Here is a 21948-nt window from a genome sequence, read left to right on the forward strand (position 1 = left end):
AATGCTGACGACAAAGGCCTAGTTATCCAATTGATTCTCAGAAAAAAAAGTCTAGATAAGTACTGTATTTTGGCCCACGAATTGGGTCCTGTTTCTAGCGTAAAATGGCAGAGGCTGCAGACGTCACTTGTGGTATCGGTTCGACGAAAACCTTTTTTAAGGATTCCAGGAAGTTGTCATTATTGTGCACCAGAGAAGTGTTTCTTTCTCATAAAAGGGAAGACCCAAGCCAAGGCCTGACCAAACAACAGGGAAATTATATAAGCCATCTTCGGACTTTCCAGAGGGAAACTGGTGGCCTATATTTCAAATTACATTGAACACTGGTTCCAAAAACCCAACAACTTTTGGGGTCTCCAACAAACTTTGTGGGGTTAGATATCATGCTGTTGTTTCTCCACTCTATCAAGCATGTGTTCTAAGAGTTCCTTTGCAGAGGGGTTACCATCAGCATCCATGTTTAGGGCCAGAGTATACTGTCACAACTCTTGCAGGATGGGTTGGGTGATACCCATACTAGTAGGATTTGCTAATGCCCGGGGCATTCTAAAGTATAGGCAGTTTTCACCAGGGATACTTGCGGGGGATTTGGGATTTGCAGCACCTGATACACAGGTCACAGGCCTCTGACTGGGTTTCTATGTACAGGGCTGGTGAGCACTGGAAGCACTGAAGGCAGGTAGTGAGACTGATCATCGTGAGGCGTACTGATGTGTAGTCATCAGGAATGGCCCCAGTGTCAGAACCAGACAGATAATGCAGTACCAGGGGATAAGTAGAGTCAGGTCAGAGAAACAGCCAAGGTGGAAACCAGGAAATCGCTAGGAGCACTACCAAGGGAGTAAGTGAGGAGAATTGTCAGACGGACCGGACCAGAACACAGATAATACACTGGGAGTTCACAGAGAAAAGACTCTGGAATACAGCCTGGTATGGGGCCTACTGTATTGTGCCTAAAGACTACCTTAAAAAATGAGTGGGTCAAATTTGAAGCACACATGACAATGTTTTAGCACTCCTGTCTCTTTAAATATAACACTAAGCACCGCATGCATCCCTATGAGAGTGCCTGCTTCTGGGGAAAGAGTCAGAGCTGCCTGCGCAGAGGAGGGAGAGCAAAGATGCTAGCGACCTGAGAAGAGGGGAAAGCTGCCAGCAGACAGGGACCCCGGAGAAAATAAATGTAAACTCGGGAGAACATACAAACCACACACAGATATTGTATTCGTTGAGATTTGAACTCATCAGTGCGGTGAGGCAGTAATGCTAACCATTATGCTGCCAATAAACCCTTACTGATGTAGTTAATGTACATTAATTATTAAACATGGTTAGGTAAATACACTGGAAATACTTTATTATAAGATCCAGTTTCAAACATAGGGGCAGATGTATTAAGCCTGGAGAAGGCATAAAAAAAAGTGATAAAGCAGTGACAAGTAGAAGGTGATAATGCACCAGCCAGTCAGCTCCTGTCATTTTTAAAATCCGGAATGATTGGCTGGTGCGTTATCAACTTGCACTTATCACTGCTTTCTCACTTCTTTATCCCTTCTTCAGGTTAATACATCTGCCCCATAGCTTGTTTTCTGAATAATAAATAAGAACATAAATGATACACACATCAGAACTGTCAAGATTACAGCTGGCACTTTTTGTGCAGGCCCATGTTTGCAAGTAAAGCAAAAAATCAAGCAACTGAGCTAAACCATGTTGCATTGCAGGTGGGGCAGACAGATTTATATTTGGGTGGGGTGTGTTTAAATTTAAATCTAAATTGCAATGTAAAAATAAAGCTGACTATCATTTGTGGGTTACATGGAAAATAACCCAATATAACCAAGCAGAAAGGACAAACTCCCCCCGATATCAGGTAGGGCAGCCACCTTATGGGTGTGTTGGAAAAGTTGCTAAGCTGTTAATTACTTTTTAAAATATTGCAATTTACATCAAACTCATTGATAACTAAAGTTTAAATAGTTTAAATTCAAATCGTTTGAATTCTCTTCTAGCGTTCTATGTAAAGGTAGATAGCTCAATGAATAGAGTGACTGCAATGCCACATGCAGTGGGTAAAAATTTGGGGTATTTTGGCTTACAGAAGACTCTTGTGTGGGTGCACTCTTGTATTTATTTGTTTATATGAAAATATTAAAACTTAACTTTTATTAACTGATCGTTTTAAGAAAAGATCTACACTCTCATATTCCACCACGGTTAGTTAGTTAGTAAGGATATATTGGTATCTATATATATATATACATACACATCAACCAACATGTATCTCTTAGGGTAAAGTATCACCAATAGTGTGGTTGAATAAATATGAGCAGAAAAATATACAAGAAGTATAAAAGATAACCAATTAATTGATTAATTGAAAAAAATTGGAAATGTTCTGGTTAGTCTGTCCTAATAGACTTGTAGGGGGATGTAGACACTGTGGCTCTACACCCAAATCCTATCTAACCAGCACAAGCAAAGCTTGTTTTGATTGTACTTATATGCTGACCCAGGTATCTGGGCAGGGATCGATATCCTCCATTTATCAGATACAGGGGCAGATGTATTAACCTGGAGAAGGCATAAGGAAGTGATAAACCAGTGATATGTGCAAGGTGATAAAGGTACCAGCCAATCAGCTCCATTATGTAAATTAACAGTTAGGATCTGATTGGCTGGTGCCTTTATCACCTTGCACATATCACTGGTTTATCACTTCCTTATGCCTTCTCCAGGTTAATACATCTGCCCCACAGTATACTGATTGCATTGATATCGGCGTATATGACATCCTGCAGGTAACGGGGAATACTCAACAGTACAGGGCATTATTAAATTGAAATCCTTACCAATTTGACAGTGTTTAGGGACACCGATACTTCCTGGACGTACCCTTTCCAGTAGCTGTCTATTATAACCTAAACAGCCCTGCACTTTGATTTGATTGAATGTGTGTGTATGCAGTAACAGTCGGGGCAATTCAGCACTCATTAGGGCCTGTGTGCCCCTGTTTGTTTTGTTTTGAAGGCAATTGTTAGAATACGGAATATTGCAAATTGTCTGATTAATGCATCTAAGCTTTAATTCTGACGCTGTGCCTGTATAAAAATACAGGTTGACACCTGACATAGTCCCAATCGACTCTCTTTCATTTCTTTGCTTCCTACTTATTTACATCTGTGGACTCTAATCTATGATTCACAGGTCAACCCTGTGCCTAACGTAGACAGCAGATCCGCAACTTCTCTCCTCTCCAACTCTTTTTTAGGTGCACTCTCATTGGTGAGTCGACATAATTGTGTCCAACAATTATCTGTGTCGGGTGAGAGTGTGGGACTTCCTGTACATATATATATATATATATATATATATATATATATATATATTGGATACCTATGCAGGCAGACCTATAGGACAACTGCTGGAAAATTAAAGGGATATTTTTATCCTAAATTTACAAGTGGATCCCTTCTGTTGGACTTCACTGATACTTTGAAAAACTGAGGAAATGCCAACTCAATGAGCCAAGAAAAATGAATGAAATATATATCTACATGCTGGAGAAGAATATAATTCATTAGGTGGCCTATAATAAGGAATCCCAATAAATGCTATCATATTCTGGGAATAATTTTCTTCAAGTTTTTTCAACTTGGTAATTAATATTTTTCAGTACAACTTTGGTTCAATTAGAACTTCATACCTTTTGAATACTACAGTTATTCCAATATAAACAGAGAGCTGTTATTTAGAAAACACCCCTGAAGAAGTCGATATAGACGAAACGCGTTGGATGAAAGCTCATTATATTGTTGTTTTTTCCTTATACAAATAATGTTGAAATATACAATTGTATCTCCAATGTAAAAGAAAAGGAAAAGTTTTATGATAAGTTTTAAATCAAAATCTTTTAATAAAGAGATATATGTGATTCTAATATGGGTGTATAAATGTGTAAGGTCATCCTCTCTTTATATAACATCCACCAACAGTCATCTAATTATATCAGATTATAGAATAAGAGCGCTATATAGAGATATTTCTTCTTTTATCTTTTTTTTATATATATATATATATATATATATATATACCAATACATCCTTACTAACTAACCGTGGTGGAATATGAGAGTGTAGATCTTTTCTTAAAATGATCAGTTAATAAAAGTTAAGTTTTAATATTTTCATATAAACAAATAAATACAAGAGTGCACCCACACAAGAGTCTTCTGTAAGCCAATTTTCTCCAAGTTTCTCTCTGACTCTGGGTGCACCTCCAGGTACAATTAATAGGAATCATTCCTGTACACTGCTATAATTCTGGTACTATACAGTATTGTCTGAACCTTTGGACTGGTGCGGAATCATACCTTTTCCTTGAGAAATTTGGGGTATGTCAGCATCTTGAAATGTAACAAAGGACAGTGTGACTGAATAACAAAGACATATCTCCCATCATGACCCTCTCCAGGAGGGACAGAATGCTCTGCTCCTGAACTTCCCTCTTAATTTATGATTGCCATCACCTGTGCTGTAACATCTTTCTTATCCATTAACCTGTTCAAAACAGGTGCCGGCAATCACAAATTCAGAGACAAGTCCAGAAGCAGAGCATTTTGTGTCTCTCCTGGAGAGTGTCATGTTGGGAGGTATGCAAAGAACTCTCAAGTTAAGTTCAGTGGTTTTATAAGTAATAGGGACAGAATGAGAGGAGGAAGGAGACAGGGGTGGTCAGGAGATGCTGGGCTTCAACAAGGCAGTAAGCTATAAGTGAAAGAAATTAAAATAGATAACTGACAAGTGCCAACAGTGCCCCTTATACTGCATGTGCAGTGAGTGGCACACTCCGCACACACCTGAAACCTATTGAGGCTTATGTCAATTAGTTCAACCCAGGACTAACGCATTAACAAAGTGGTTTAGCTATTACAGGCACAAATAATTTTTCTATATAAAAGATGCCAAATTTGGAAATTATTCACATAAATTAAGTTTACCTTATTTTCATGTCTGATCCTGCAGTCAATAATATGGGATTCCCATCTGCTGGACTACAGTAAATCCCATGAACACTGTGTGGTGAGGGCTGTTAAAAAACAGAAGCATAACAAACTAATGTGTATGACTTATTATAATAAAATAACACAAAATATGCACAAAACTTAATATAACTGTAGATTTATGTCTAAATAAAGGAAACATCCATGTAAAATATGTCTTCTCATTTCTTTCCCTCCCAGCAGTATCTGACCAGTCAGACACAGGTCCAGCACACAATGTATACCTTCTGTCACAGCAGCTCTGATGCTTAGAATGGATAAGGGCATATCTCCCAACATGACCCATTCCAGGAGGGACAAATTGCTCTGTTCCTGGACTTGCCAATTAATTTAGGATTGCCGTCACCTGTTTTGAAAAGGTTACTTAATAACAAAAGTGTTTTAACACAGGTGTCGGCAATCTTAAATTAAAGGGAAGTCCAGGAACAGAGCATTTTGTCCCTCCTGGAGAGGGTCATGTTGGGAGATATGCAACAGTACAACAAGATTAAAACAGAGGTCCATAATAAGTAATGTCACAGGAATCTTCCTGGAATACTATCATGCTATTTGATTCTTCCTTTCTTTTTTTTTTAAATATACAGTAAGTTGGCAGTAGGATGTTTTTTTTAAATGACTAAAAGAAAATCTGGGCCATCCTTTACTTTCAAACCCTGAACAGGACCATTCACTGCATACTTTACTTTATGTAATTAGAGATCACTATGGGTGGGGAATCCAAATAGCCGCAATAACGTGGTTTCACGATATGTTATCGCATTTGCGATAACTTAGTATCCAATAAGCTGCGAAAAGTTATCAGCAATAAGTCTCCATATGGTTTATAGCAAATTTCTCTTCACCATCTCTGAGCAAGGCTAAATAGTGCAAAATCCATATTTTAAGTTAAAAATTTATGGATTTGGTTCAGAACCCCTGTGACACCCCCCTGTAAGACTAATTAGGCACTTAGATGTTTTTAATTATTTGTAATTGACCGATAAGGACATGTCATTTTTGGGGTAAAAAAAATGCAAAGTAATTTAAATTGGGATACAAGGTACGGCACAGGTACATTGGGGAACTTTATAAGTGGGACAAGTGTTTATAGACTTGCAGGTGGGAGTAATCGGTCCGTTTCCACTATTTTTTATTTTTTTTTAAAGTCCCTTAAAATTACCCAAATATATACTTACCAATTTTCATGTACCCCAAATTTAATAAGAACACTTGTTTTGCTGGAAAAAAAAAAACTTTCTATAATTTTTTTTACAGAAAAAAAAAAATAAGATTTTACTTACCGATAAATCTATTTCTCGTAGTCCGTAGTGGATGCTGGGGACTCCGTCAGGACCATGGGGATTAGCGGCTCAGCAGGAGACAGGGCACAAAAGTAAAAGCTTTAGGATCAGGTGGTGTGCACTGGCTCCTCCCCCTATGACCCTCCTCCAAGCCTCAGTTAGGATACTGTGCCCGGACGAGCGTACACAATAAGGAAGGATTTTGAATCCCGGGTAAGACTCATACCAGCCACACCATTCACACTGTACAACCTGTGATCTGAACCCAGTTAACAGCATGATAACAGCGGAGCCTCTGAAAAGATGGCTCACAACAATAATAACCCGATTTTTGTAACAATAACTATGTACAAGTATTGCAGACAATCCGCACTTGGGATGGGCGCCCAGCATCCACTACGGACTACGAGAAATAGATTTATCGGTAAGTAAAATCTTATTTTCTCTGACGTCCTAGTGGATGCTGGGGACTCCGTCAGGACCATGGGGATTATACCAAAGCTCCCAAACGGGCGGGAGAGTGCGGATGACTCTGCAGCACCGAATGAGAGAACTCCAGGTCCTCTTTAGCCAGGGTATCAAATTTGTAGAATTTTACAAACGTGTTCTCCCCCGACCACGTAGCTGCTCGGCAGAGTTGTAATGCCGAGACCCCTCGGGCAGCCGCCCAGGATGAGCCCACCTTCCTTGTGGAATGGGCCTTGACAGATTTAAGCTGTGGCAGGCCTGCCACAGAATGTGCAAGTTGAAATGTGCTACAAATCCAACGAGCAATCGTCTGCTTAGAAGCAAGAGCACCCAGTTTGTTGGGTGCATACAGGATAACAGCGAGTCAGTTTTCCTGACTCCAGCCGTCCTGGAAACCTATATTTTCAGGGCCCTGACAACATCTAGCAACTTGGAGTCCTCCAAGTCCCTAGTAGCCGCAGGTACCACAATAAGCTGGTTCAGGTGAAACGCTGACACCACCTTAGGAAGAAACTGGGGACGAGTCCGCAGCTCTGCCCTGTCCGAATGGACAATCAGATATGGCTTTTGTGAGACAAAGCCGCCAATTCTGACACTCGCCTGGCCGAGGCCAGGGCCAACAGCATGGTCACTTTTCATGTGAGATATTTCAAATCCACAGATTTGAGCGGTTTAAAATGTGATTTGAGGAATCCCAGAACTACGTTGAGATCCCACAGTGCCACTGGAGGCACAAAAAGGGGGTTGTATATGCAATACTCCCTTGACAAACTTCTGGACTTCAGGAACTGAAGCCAATTCTTTCTGGAAGAAAATTGACAGGGCCGAAATTTGAACCTTAATGGACCCCAATTTGAGGCCCATAGACACTCCTGTTTGCAGGAAATGCAGGAATCGACCGAGTTGAAATTTCTTCGTGGGGCCTTCCTGGACTCACACCACGCAACATATTTTCGCCACATGTGGTGATAATGTTTTGCGGTCACCTCCTTCCTGGCTTTGACCAGGGTAGGAATGACCTCTTCCGGAATGCCTTTTTCCCTTAGGATCTGGCGTTCCACCGCCATGCCGTCAAACGCAGCCGCGGTAAGTCTTGGAACAGACCTGGTACTTGCTGAAGCAAGTCTCTTCTTAGCGGCAGAGGCCATGAGTCCTCTGTGAGCATTTCTTGAAGTTCCGGGTGCCACGTCCTTCTTGGCCAATCCGGAGCCACGAGTATAGTTCTTACTCCTCTACGTCTTATAATTCTCAGTACCTTGGTTATGAGAAGCAGAGGAGGGAACACATACACCGACTGGTACACCCACGGTGTTACCAGAACGTCCACAGATATTGCTTGAGGGTCTCTTGACCTGGCGCAATACCTGTCCAGTTTTTTGTTCAGGCGGGACGCCATCATGTCCACCTTTGGTCTTTCCCAACGGTTCACAATCATGTGGAATACTTCCCGATGAAGTCCCCACTCTCCCGGGTGGAGGTCGTGCCTGCTGAGGAAGTCTGCTTCCCAGTTGTCCACTCCCGGAATGAACACTGCTGACAGTGCTATCACATGATTTTTCGCCCAGCGAAGAATCCTTGCAGTTTCTGCCATTGCCCTCCTGCTTCTTGTGCCGCCCTGTCTGTTTACGTGGGCGACTGCCGTGATGTTGTCCCACTGGATCAATACCGGCTGACCTTGAAGCAGAGGTCTTGCTAAGCTTAGAACATTGTAAATTGCCCTTAGCTCCAGTATATTTATGTGGAGAGAAGTCTCCAGACTTGATCACACTCCCTGGAAATTTTTTCCCTGTGTGACTGCTCCCCAGCCTCTCAGGCTGGCATCCGTGGTCACCAGGACCCAGTCCTGAATGCCGAATCTGCGGCCCTTTAGTAGATGAGCACTCTGCAGCCACCGCAGAAGAAACACCCTTGTCCTTGGAGACAGGGTTATCCGCTGATGCATCTGAAGATGCGATCCGGACCATTTTTCCAGCAGATCCCACTGAAAAGTTCTTGCGTGAAATCTACCGAATGGAATCGCTTCGTAAGAAGCCACCATTTTTCCCAGGACCCTTGTGCAATGATGCACTGACACTTTTCCTGGTTTTAGGAGGTTCCTGACTAGCTCGGATAACTCCCTGGCTTTCTTCTCCGGGAGAAACACCTTTTTCTGGACTGTGTCCAGAATCATCCCTAGGAACAGCAGACGTGTCGTCGGAAACAGCTGCGGTTTTGGAATATTTAGAATCCACCCGTGCTGTCGTAGAACTACTTGAGATAGTGCTACTCCGACCTCCAACTGTTCTCTGGACCTTGCCCCTATCAGGAGATCGTCCATTTTCTTTGAAGAAGAATCATCATTTCGGCCATTACCTTGGTAAGGACCCGGGGTGCCGTGGACAATCCAACCGGCAGCGTCTGAAACTGATAGTGACAGTTCTGTACCACGAACCTGAGGTACCCTTGGTGAGAAGGGCAAATTGGGACATGGAGGTAAGCATCCCTGATGTCCCGGGACACCATATAGTCCCATTCTTCCTGGTTCGCTATCACTGCTCTGAGTGACTCCATCTTGATTTGAACCTTTGTATGTAAGTGTTCAACTATTTCAGATTTAGAATAGGTCTCACCGAGCCGTCTGGCTTCAGTACCACAATATAGTGTGGAATAATACCCCTTTCCTTGTTGTAGGAGGGGTACTTTGATTATCACCTGCTGGGAATACAGCTTGTGAATTGTTTCCACTACTGCCTCCCTGTCGGAGGGAGACGTTGGTAAAGCAGACTTCAGGAACCTGCGAGGGGGAGACGTCTCGAATTTCCAATCTGTACCCCTGGGATACTACTTGTAGGATCCAGGGGTCCACTTGCGAGTGAGCCCACTGCGTGCTGAAACTCTTGAGACGACCCCCCCCACCGCACCCGAGTCCGCTTGTACGGCCCCAGCGTCATGCTGAGGACTTGGCAGAAGCGGTGGAGGGCTTCTGTTTCTGGGAATGGGCTGCCTGCTGCAGTCTTCTTCCCTTTCCTCTATCCCTGGGCAGATATGACTGGCCTTTTGCCCGCTTGCCCTTATGGGGACGAAAGGACTGAGGCTGAAAAGACGTTGTCTTTTTCTCCTTTATACGGCAATACTTCCATGTGCCGTTTGGAATCTGCATCACCTGACCACTGTCGTGTCCATAAACAACTTCTGGCAGATATGGACATCGCACTTACTCTTGATGCCAGAGTGCAAATATCCCTCTGTGCATCTCGCATATATAGAAATGCATCCTTTAAATGCTCTATAGTCAATAAAATACTGTCCCTGTCAAGGGTATCAATATTTTCAGTCAGGGAATCCGACCAAGCCACCCCAGCGCTGCACATCCAGGCTGAGGCGATCGCTGGTCGCAGTATAACACCAGTATGTGTGTATATACTTTTTAGGATATTTTCCAGCCTCCTATCAGCTGGCTCCTTGAGGGCGGCCCTATCTGGAGACGGTACCGCCACTTGTTTTGATAAGCGTGTGAGCGCCTTATCCACCCTAAGGGGTGTTTCCCAACGCGCCCTAACTTCTGGCGGGAAAGGGTATACCGCCCATAATTTTCTATCGGGGGAAACCCACGCATCATCACACACTTCATTTAATTTATCTGATTCAGGAAAAACTACAGGTAGTTTTTTCACATTCCACATAATACCCTTTTTTGTGGTACTTGTAGTATCAGAAATATGTAACACCTCCTTCATTGCCCTTAACAAGTAACGTGTGGCCCTAAAGGAAAATACGTTTGTTTCTTCACCGTCGACACTGGAGTCAGTGTCCGTGTCTGTGTCTGTGTCGACCGACTGAGGTAAAAGGACGTTTTAACGCCCCTGACGGTGTTTGAGACGCCTGGACAGGTACTAATTGGTTTGCCGGCCGTCTCATGTCGTCAACCGACCTTGCAGCGTGTTGACATTATCACGTAATTCCTTAAATAAGCCATCCATTCCGGTGTCGACTCCCTAGAGAGTGACATCACCATTACAGGCAATTGCTCCGCCTCCTCACCAACATCGTCCTCATACATGTCGACACACACGTACCGACACACAGCACACACACAGGGAATGCTCTGATAGAGGACAGGACCCCACTAGCCCTTTGGGGAGACAGAGGGAGAGTTTGCCAGCACACACCAAAAACGCTATAATTATACAGGGACAACCTTTATATAAGTGTTTTTCCCTTATAGCATTTTAATATATATAGTCATATCGCCAAATAAGTGCCCCCCCCTCTCTGTTTTAACCCTGTTTCTGTAGTGCAGTGCAGGGGAGAGCCTGGGAGCCTTCCCACCAGCATTTCTGTGAGGGAAAATGGCGCTGTGTGCTGAGGAGAATAGGCCCCGCCCCCTTTTCGGCGGGCTTCTTCTCCCGTTTTTCTGAGACCTGGCAGGGGTTAAATACATCCATATAGCCCCCAGGGGCTATATGTGATGTATTTTTAGCCAGAATAAGGTACTATCATTGCTGCCCAGGGCGCCCCCCCCCAGCGCCCTGCACCCTCAGTGACCGCTGCTATGAAGTGTGCTGACAACAATGGCGCACAGCTGCCGTGCTGTGCGCTACCTTATGAAGACTGAAAAGTCTTCTGCCGCCGGTTTCTGGACCTCTTCACTTTTCGGCATCTGCAAGGGGGTCGGCGGCGCGGCTCCGGGACGAACCCCAGGGTGAGACCTGTGTTCCGACTCCCTCTGGAGCTAATGGTGTCCAGTAGCCTAAGAAGCCAATCCATCCTGCACGCAGGTGAGTTCACTTCTCTCCCCTAAGTCCCTCGATGCAGTGAGCCTGTTGCCAGCAGGACTCACTGAAAATAAAAAACCTAACAAAACTTTTACTCTAAGCAGCTCTTTAGGAGAGCCACCTAGATTGCACCCTTCTCGGCCGGGCACAAAAATCTAACTGAGGCTTGGAGGAGGGTCATAGGGGGAGGAGCCAGTGCACACCACCTGATCCTAAAGCTTTTACTTTTGTGCCCTGTCTCCTGCGGAGCCGCTAATCCCCATGGTCCTGACGGAGTCCCCAGCATCCACTAGGACGTCAGAGAAATGCACATAACAGCCATTTGACACAATTTAATTACACCATAATAGTTTTATTATGGCCACTAAGAGACTTCTGTAATGTTTTCCTATATTAGTTTGGCATTCTTGGGAATACAGGCAGATTTCTCCATGTTCTCCTATACTTATCTATGGTTTTGCCAGCTAGAATTATTGTGCAAATTCCATTTTGGAATAAGATAGGTGCGATAAACGGGAGTGCGCTGCGATAAGCTGATTTTTCTGGAGATAGGTGCAATAACCTTAGCGCAGCTAACTGGATACCCCCCCATGTGTATTTAGTTGTATATCTTTTGAAAATGAGTTTCTTGACCTGACATACAGCTTAAGAATATTGCAGAGGATAACATTACTTGTTACTTGACCAGAAGACAAAGCTACAAATATATATTTACCCTATACACACAACATGAACATTATTGCTGCTTGTTAAGAACATAAATTAAATGATTAACACATAATTAAATGTATTTGGTTTGTTCTGTAAAACTGCATGTAACATCATTCAATGAACAGAACACATTGCTATAGTTATGGGTCTACTAAAAGAAAAAACTGTATCCCAATTGATATAATACTTCTAATATCGGGAAACAGAATCGTTTCATGACATGGCGCTGTACCACATTACACCAATGGAGTTAATGCTTCATACAGCAGAGGTGACATACCTGCATTTCTGAGAGGGGGGGTGCATTGCTGGCCCATAAAGTGAATCGTCTGTCTCCAGTCTCCATGTCCCACATAGAGACTTCATTGTTGCCTTGGACAGCTAGTGGTGTGATGAGAGACAATGGAAAATTAGTAGCCAACATTACATACAAACAGAACTCCCATTACTAGACCTTTAAGGAAACGTTAACATTAAAGTTATATTCTTCAGCAAAACCTTACACCATATATTTCAATATTTACTTATAAAACCAACCGCTTACTCCTCTTTTTGCATAATATTGTGCATTAAAAACATGTATATTGGCCTAAACACTCCTTTAAGAAGAAGAATAAGTAGGGACATGGCAGATCTTAATTCCATCTAACTTGAATTTGCCCCTTTACAAAGTTAGTATCTTATTCGCTACAATTTAGAGTATCTACTTTTGTCTGTGGTAGATACACTAAACTAGCAGTAATAATTCTATTAAATTAATACTCTGCAAGTTTAGCGTGCATGACATGAATTTAATCACTGCATCTAAATAGTTTCCAAACCCAATTAGATAAAGCTAAAAAGCTAGATGACACACATACCTGTTAAGGGGGGTACTCACGGGAGAGATGTGTGCTGAGCGATCTTAACACAGACCGCTCAGCACACATCTCTCACCCCGCTCAGCACAGCGCGATGTGCTGAGCGAGGGGGAAAGCCGACGGGGGGCCGCTCACTTCACACAATGGTGAAGTGAGCGACCTGCTAGATTGAGCCTGCATGCAGGCTCAATCTAGCACCGGCGATAGCGATGTGCGGGGCCGCGCATCGCTATCGCTGGGGGGCATACACACGGCAGATCCATGCTTAAAATCTAAGCAATCTAGCAAGATTGCTTAGATTTTAAGCACGGATCTCTCCGTGTGTACCCCCCTTTATATATGCATATATACAGATGTGGGCAAATTTGTTGGTACCCTTGCATGAAAAAGAACCCATATTTTTCTTTGAAATACCTTGAAACTGACAGAAGTAATTACCATTCATTATTGTTTATTCTATATTTAATAGAAACCTGACTTTGCTTTTGATTTTTGACGCAACAGATTATTTTAAATGATAAAACAAATAAAAATGGCATGGGATACATAACCTAATATTGCATTGCACAACATTTATAGACAATCCCTGCAACTAAGTAATTTTTGTAGCCCTCAAAGCAACTTTTGCGCCGATCAACTGGTAGTTTGGCCCACTATTACTAAGCAAGCTGCTCCAGCTGTCCCAGGTTTGATCAGTGCCTTCTCCAGACTGCATGTTTCAGCTCTTTCCATAGATGTTTGATAGGATTCAGATCACGGCTCATAGACGGTCACTTCAGAATAGTCCAATGTTTTGTTCTTATCCATTCTTTTAACTGTGCAATTTGGGTTATTATCCTTTTGGGAGGACCCGTGACCGGTGACTCAGACAGAGCTTTCTGACACTGGACAGTATGTGTCACTCCAGAATACCTTGATAGTCTTAAGATTATATTGTGCCCTGTACAAATTTAAGGCACCCTGTGCCAGACGCATCAATGTTGGTGTGATCTGAAATGGTCGTACCTTTACCTTGGAGTTCAGCTTATGGCCCTCATTCCGAGTTGATCACTCGCTAGCTACTTTTTGCAGCCGTGCAAACGCATAGTCGCCACCCACGGGGGAGTGTTTTTTCGCTTTGCAAGTGTGCGATCGCATGTGCAGCCGAACGGGACAAAAAAGTTTTCTGCAGTTTCTAAGTAGGTCTGAACTTACTCAGCCCTTGCGATCACTTCAGCCTGACCGGTCCCGGAACTTACGTCAGACGCCCGCCCTGCAAACGCCTGCGTTTTTCCCTACCACTTCCAGAAAACGGTCAGTTGACACCCATAGACGCCCTCTTTCTGTCAATCTCCTTGTGATCGGTTGTGCGAATTGATTCGTCGCTAGAAGCAATGCACAGCAAAGATGCTGTTTGTACCCGTACGAAGCACGTGCGCATTGCGGTGCATACGCATGCGCAGTAGTAACCTGATCGCTGAGCTGCGAAAATCGGCAGCATGCGATCAACTCGGAATCTTTTTGGAAGTTTTCCTTGGCTCTTTTGCTACAATTCTCACTATACCTCTGTTTAATCTGGGGTCAATTTTCCTCTTCCAGCAATGTCCAGGGATGTTGACTATGGACCCATGGACTTTAAACTTCTCTATAAAATAATTGCAATAATCACAGGAGCATCACGCTGCTTGGAAATGGTCTTATATTCTTTACCATCCTTGTTCTTTCGGTTCTCCTCAGACAACTCTCTCATTTGCTTTATCTGGTCCAAGTTTAGTGTGGTGCACACAATGATAGCAAACAGCACAGTGACTGACTACTTATCTCCATGTAAATAGGCTGAATGCCTGATTAGAAGATTGAAGACGGGGTGTGGCTTAGCTGCTGAAGAGAACAGTCGTGCTGCCCTGGGGCTCCTGCTCAATAACATATAAAAAGCCCTCTTTATAGCCCTCATCATCATCCCTTCCCACCTTAATTATACCCTTACTACCCTCCACCCTCCTAGAATTACACTGGGAAGACTCCGCGGAATCGGGGAGTGACTTAGTGCGCTCCTGCGGGTTGCGGCCCTCTCCCCAGATTGAAGCCGGGGCCTTGAGTAGCTGGTGTATCCGGCTTGGACTTCCGGGACAGAGCGGGACTGGCCACGGCATATCAATCCGCCGTACAGCGCACCCGAGATCCAGTGGAGCATCCCCCAGCGTCCCACCTCAGACTACCTGCTGCCGGAGACTCTCAGGACCCGCGGCGCTGACACCCGGAGAACCGTACAGCGGTGATCAGCGGGAGCGCGGCCGCCGTCTGACGAATACCCAGAACCCGGTGGAGCATCTCCCGGCGTCTGATCTCCGCTAACCAACTTGCAGAGCCGCTCGGGACCCGCGACGCTGATGTCCGGAGACTCGTGCGGCGGTGTTTAGAGGAAGCGCGACCGCTGTCTGACGGGTGTCCGTCTTACTGCAGCTTCCCCTACAGCCAGAGACGGGGGGAACGAGACGCCTCCTTACAGCTTCCCTCACCTGGTGCGCTCTCGTCACTTACTCACTGCTGGTTCCGGAGCTGACAGGCCCACACTGAGGTGCACAATCGCACCATAGCTATTAAGCTCCACTGTAGCTCTTAAATCAGGGTACGCACCTCACAGCCTCTGTGACATTCCCCGCCCTCAGTGACCATAACGCTGCTAGCCCAGGACACCCCATATGCTGGGACCCCCCTTCGCGGAGTAAAAACAAATGCTCTGACCCCCCTGCCCTGTTGCTCAACCCTAGTAATTATAAACGGGGCACAAGAGGACAATATTACCCTCCCCACCCGATTGCTATATCACGTTCACACGGACACACTGGTGGGACGTGGTTGCCCATTACTCGTGGCCCCCCATCGTTGCTGCAAATCATCGGCTAACCCGTAGAGGCCCCTCTTGCCGCCCCCTTACACACAGCTGATACTTACCTTATACTCCGTGGCCGCCCACGGCCCGAGGCACTGAGCCGTTCCACACCATCTCACCATAATTCTCTACTAATGGTGGCCCATGCTCTAAGAGGCGCTCCATGGCGCTCACGATGCCTATCCTAGACTAGCTTATCCTGCGGTCTCCCAGCGCCAGAGGGTCAGCTGTTGTTCCAACCGAGGCCTCCCTTGAGATTATTTTCTGGATACACCTGAGATTTCCGACGTGAAGTTGATTCTCTTGGTATTTACTTCCTTGCCTTTCCCGCTTTATTATGTCGCAAAAAAATCGTAAATCGAATGCGGTTAACAAACCCAGCATCCTCCGTGCATGGGAAAAGGCAGGAACTACATCTCGTAACTCATCAATTGCAGACCGAATGTCGGATTCGGAGGATGCTCCATCGCCGAGGGCTCACCTCACCACCCAAGACGTCGTCTCTATCGTTACCAAAACTATTCAAACCGAAATGAGGTCGGCACTTGCAGAATTTAGAAAAGATCTGACCGACCTGGGTACACGTACTGATTCGTTGGAACGTAAAATGGACGAGGTGTGTCAGTACCAGGCCGTACTCGAACAGGAGCTAACTGACCTCCGCACCGATGTCGACGTGCACGAGGATCATCTGGAGGATTTGGACAACGGAATAGGAGAAATAATGTCAGGATCCGCAATATCCCTGAGGGTGTTACTCTGGAAGCCCTACCAGGTTTTCTAGAGGGCCTGTTTCTGAATTTACTCCCCGGTACTCCAAAAGACCTGCTCCTTCTGGATAGGGCGCACAGAGCGCTCCGTCCTCGGCCTCCTCCGACCCAACCACCCCGAGATGTCATTCTTCGTTTCCACTATTACAAGACCAAGGAAAAGCTCATGCTGGCCGCTCGGGAACTCCAATCCGTAGATTACTCTGGCACTCAACTGCAAATATTTCAAGACTTAGCTCCCTCTACACTTAGAAAACGCCGAGACCTTGCTGTGATTACCAAAGTTCTCCGTACAAATTCAATTAAGTACAAATGGGGTTTCCCATTTCAACTTCAAGTAACCAAGGATGGGTCCCATCACTCCATTAAAACCCCTACTCAAGGCTACGACCTTCTCAAGACTCTTGGCATTTTCGATACCTTACCCGACGAACTCAGGAATCAGCTCTCCTCCACGCCATCGTTGAGGCCTGCAGCGCCGACTCCCGACTGGTCCACCAAATGAAGGAGCTCATTGATAACTACAGATACGTAACTATGTTTGGCTGATTACGGGACATTTCCCTCTCTCCCTTATAATCCCCCCCCCCCCCCTTTTTTTTTTTTTTCTCCTTCCTTTCCCCCCACCCCCCGCCCCCCTCTCCCTGAATCTACACACACTGCTCGGGTTGATTTATGGACTCTCTGATCTATGAGACATTTGGGTGATGGTCCTGCCTGGACCCATTGAATTGATGTTTATTGTGCCTTGAATTGGTAAGGCTAATATTGTACTCATTAGCGTGGGCCCACTTCAGGCCTTATTACTGCTCCGATATTACTGCTACTCCTAACTGTAACCCGGTCCCTGCTGTAACTTACTATAGTCATTCACTGAATATTTTGATGTGACATTGTTTGCTCTCCCCAATGTGTTTATTAAATATGGTTTTGTTTTTTGTTTTTCTCCCTTTCCTCTCCCCGTATCTAATGACTATCACAGTAGTTGTTTAGTTATATGTTTGCCTAGTTACGTCAGGATGTCAAATTTCGTTTCTTATGTCTTGACCTGTTTATACCTGTGCCCTCGCGCTTGACCGCAGGATACCTTTGTTATTTTTATTATATACGTTCTTGTTTTCTATCTACAGTTTTCTTATATTGCCACTACCCCCCACACCGGAGGGGCTGCCTGATTGGCACTACCCCTTCCTCTTTTGGGCCCCACCCGCTTTTAGGAATGGGCCTGTCTTTTGAGTTCCCTCTTGCTCATATTCTCTTCTATTCTTCTCTGTCCTTTCGCTTTTACTATGTCTGGCCACATCACGGGTTGCTCACTGTACCATACATGAGTCATTATTACCCTCCATGACCTTGAAATTGTTATCCATAAATGTCAATGGCCTTAATTCCCCGACTAAGCGTTCCATGGCGTTCCATTTTTTTGCTCGGCATAAGCCGGATATAATATTTCTTCAGGAAACCCATTTTAAAGACCCCCACCCTTCCTTAAACAGTAAAAAATACCCTCACACCTATCATTCTACTATGTCAGCCAAGCGACGGGGTACTGCGATAATGCTCCACCGGGATCTCCCTATAATCATTCATGATTCTTTTCATGACGACAATGGTAGATTAATAATCCTCTCAGGTTCCCTCAATCAACACCCAATCACCTTGGCCTCCATATATGCCCCAAACATGCAGCAGGGTTCCTTCTTTGGGACCTTCTCTGATCAGCTCTCTAAATTCTCAAATTCCAAAATTATAATTGCCGGGGATTGTAATGTTGCCCTTGACCCTCATCTTGATAGGTCTCACCCTAGCACGGGGTCATCCTCTACCACGAAGCTCGCTAAGCTTCTGCGTAATTGTATCTCCTCACATGACTTGTACGATAGCTGGAGGACTTTATATCCCTCTGCCCGAGGATACACGCATTATTCGCCCCCACACGACCTTTACACCCGCATCGACTATATTTTTGTTGATCGTGACTCCACTCAGAGCCTCCGCGGGGCACAAATAATTCCCACTACGTAGTCAGACCATTATGCCCTCACTTTAGATATTGCTATCCCTCATACACGCTCGCTCCCTCGGACATGGCGTTTAAACGAGTCTCTTCTTCTTAAGCCCTCTAACATTGTTGAAATTGACGCCATGATTCGTACCTATTTTACCGACAATAGCTCTCCAGATGTTTCCCCTGCGGTATTATGGGAGGCACACAAAGCCACGTTACGGGGCCTCCTCATTAATCTTGCTTCAACTCACAAAAAAATAGAGACTAAACGTATTCTTGACTTGGAAACAGAACTGACTTCCCTGATCCTTCTCCACCAACGCTTCCCAAAAAAACGGCTTTATACTAAGATCCTCTCACTTAAGGGACAGTTGTCGCAAATCCTCACAAAAAAAGACGGTTAACTCACTTTTATGGATCCGCCAGAAATTTTATGAAAAGTCGGACAGGGCTGACACCATGCTGGCCCGCCGTCTCCGGGCAAAGAGGACGCAAAATCGCATACTTGCCTTGAAATGCTCTGACGGATCCGTGACCTATGACCCCACAGCTATGGCCTCACAATTTCACGATTACTATGAATCACTCTACAACTTGTCCTCACCTACCAATGTTGATCCTCTTCATATAACCAACATGCAACGCTACCTCGCCACCTGTCGCCTGCCAAAACTTTCCGCTTCAGACCTAGAAATACTTAATGCCCCTATCTCCAACGAGGAAATTCTGATTACGATAGCTCAATTACGCCGCCGGGGCGGGTCCTGATGGCTATACCGCCATCTATTACAAAAAGTTTGCGCAATCTCTTCTTCCCATGCTTCACTCGTTATTCAACTCTTTACTGGACCTGGGCTCACTAGATGCGGCCACCACCAGGGCTAATATTATCGTTATACCTAAGCCTGAACGCGACCCGCTAGATATGAAAAATTATAGACCTATCTCGTTGTTAAATACGGACCTCAAGTTGTTTGCTAAAATTCTGGCGAACAGATTAGCCCCATTCCTGTCGGTTTTAGTACATCCTGATCAAGTCGGTTTCATTCCTAACCGGCAAGCAGCGGACAACACTCGCCGACTTATCGATCTTATACATCTCTCTCAACGGGAGTCCATACCGACCCTGGTGGTGGCTTTGGACGCGGAAAAAGCCTTTGATAGGGTAGCATGGCCCTTTATCCAACAAACCCTGAAAAATATAGGTCTACACGGTGCTTTTTATAATGCCGTTACTTCACTTTATCACAACCCTTCTGCCTCCGTTCTCGTCAACGGTCTTTCTTCCCCTTCTTTTGCTATTAAGAATGGCACCCGGCAGGGCTGCCCACTCTCCCCTTTGCTATTCGCACTGATGATGGAGCCTCTAGCGGCCAAAATCAGGCTGAACGCTAACATCTCGGGCATAGCGGTAGGGAATCATGAATTCAAGATAGCGTTGTATGCTGACGACGTCATTCTAACTTTAACCGACCCACTTATATCTTTACAGCATCTGTTTGTGGAGATTCAAACTTATTGTCACCTGTCTAATTACAAACTCAACGCTGAGAAAACAGAGATTCTGGATATACACGTGTCTCCCCGGGATTTACGCCTCCTACAATCTTCTTACCAGTTTAAGTGGCAACCCACCAAACTTAAGTATCTCGGTATATACTTAACTAAGTCTTACGCGTCACTATATGCAGCTAACTTTCCACGTTTATTTGCGTCTATACGCACCGATCTAGTTGGATGGAATAAACTCTATATCTCTTGGTTGGGGCGTATAACGGCTGTCAAAATGAACATACTTCCACGATTACTATACCTTTGGCAGACCCTCCCAATCCACATACCAACTAAAATATTGAAGAATATGCAGAGGGATCTGTCTATCTTCATCTGGGCTGGAAAGAAGCCCAGAGTTAAGATACGATTACTCCAACAACATCGTACCTCAGGGGGCCTTGGTTTGCCAGAATTGATTAATTATTATCGGGCTACACACTTAGCCTCCTGTGTCCTCTGGCACTCGCCTCCTGAACAGAGACTGTGGACGCTTTTGGAAGCTCAGGCAATAAATATGTATTCATCCTCAACCCTGCTATGGTGCAAGCACCGTTCCCGCCCGGCCTCGTCTCTCTTATTACCAACGATGCGCTTTACACTGTCAGTCTGGGATCATTGCACCCGCTTTTATCGTCTTCGTTCCTATAATCCGCTATTGACTCCTCTTTGGGACAATGTTGAGTTCCCTCCAGGTACTAACCATCTTGCTTTTAGACACTGGACCTCACACAATGTCCTTTTCTTGATCGATCTGGCCCCTCTCTCTTCGTTCCCCTTGTTTGCGGATTTACAATCACGCTATTCTCTTCCCCACTCGACTTTCTATCAATTTCTGCAAATCCGCCACTTTTATTCTACTTTTTGTAAATCGGCTCATCCCACGACCAAAACGGCATTTGAATCTCTATGTTGTGGTCAACGCTCTACAAAAGGTTTATTAGCCGCTATCTACCAAATTTTACTTTCACACAATGTCCCTGCGAAAGAGGCCCATGAATTAGCATAAGAACGAGATATAGGGGAGGCGTTGACTGTTGAGGAGTGGGCTGACATTAGACAAGAAATTGCGAAAAGCTCCTTGTCGGTTCGTATCAAGGAAAACTCATATAAAATCTATTATCGATGGTACCTAGTCCCATCTAGACTTCAGGCTATTTATCCTTCCTGCTCTGATAGGTGTTGGAGACTTTGTGGGCGGAGGGGAACCATGCTGCATGTTTGGTGGTCCTGTGGAATCGTTCGCCGATACTGGCGTCAGATTCATAAACTAATACTGGAAATCACGGGTGTGAGTATTCCTGACTCACCATTTTACTCTCTACTTCTACGCCCTGTTCCGGACACTTCGAGCCATCTAACAAGATTAATTAAACACATTTTAAATACGGCCAAATGCTTAATTGCAGCAAATTGGAAATCCACCTCCCCTCCTACTATTCCCGCCACTATTAATGCTATATGGACCACATACAAATTGGAACGCATTACCGCTGCCCTTCATGACACATCAGTTACCTTTATACGTACTTGGACGCCATGGACAATGCACTTTAATGCTGAACCCCCATTGACAACCATCTGATCCATTAACTATATAGAGGATAAAACA

General features: G+C 44.7%; 1 protein-coding gene across 3 annotated transcripts in view; it reads right to left on the minus strand.

Annotated features, from left to right (window-relative positions):
- PIK3R4 (phosphoinositide-3-kinase regulatory subunit 4) overlaps window positions 1-21948 on the minus strand; it is a 163216-nt gene that overhangs the window by 25010 nt on the left and 116258 nt on the right. For all 3 annotated transcript variants that reach the window (XM_063922356.1, XM_063922354.1, XM_063922355.1), the window contains exons 17-18: window positions 12556-12656; window positions 5000-5088 (exon numbers count right to left, since the gene is read on the minus strand). In XM_063922356.1, coding sequence (XP_063778426.1) covers window positions 5000-5088; window positions 12556-12656 — 190 coding nt within the window. The remainder of the gene's footprint in view (window positions 1-4999; window positions 5089-12555; window positions 12657-21948) is intronic.

Source organism: Pseudophryne corroboree, chromosome 5 (assembly GCF_028390025.1).
Source record: "Pseudophryne corroboree isolate aPseCor3 chromosome 5, aPseCor3.hap2, whole genome shotgun sequence".
NCBI lineage: Eukaryota > Metazoa > Chordata > Amphibia > Anura > Myobatrachidae > Pseudophryne > Pseudophryne corroboree.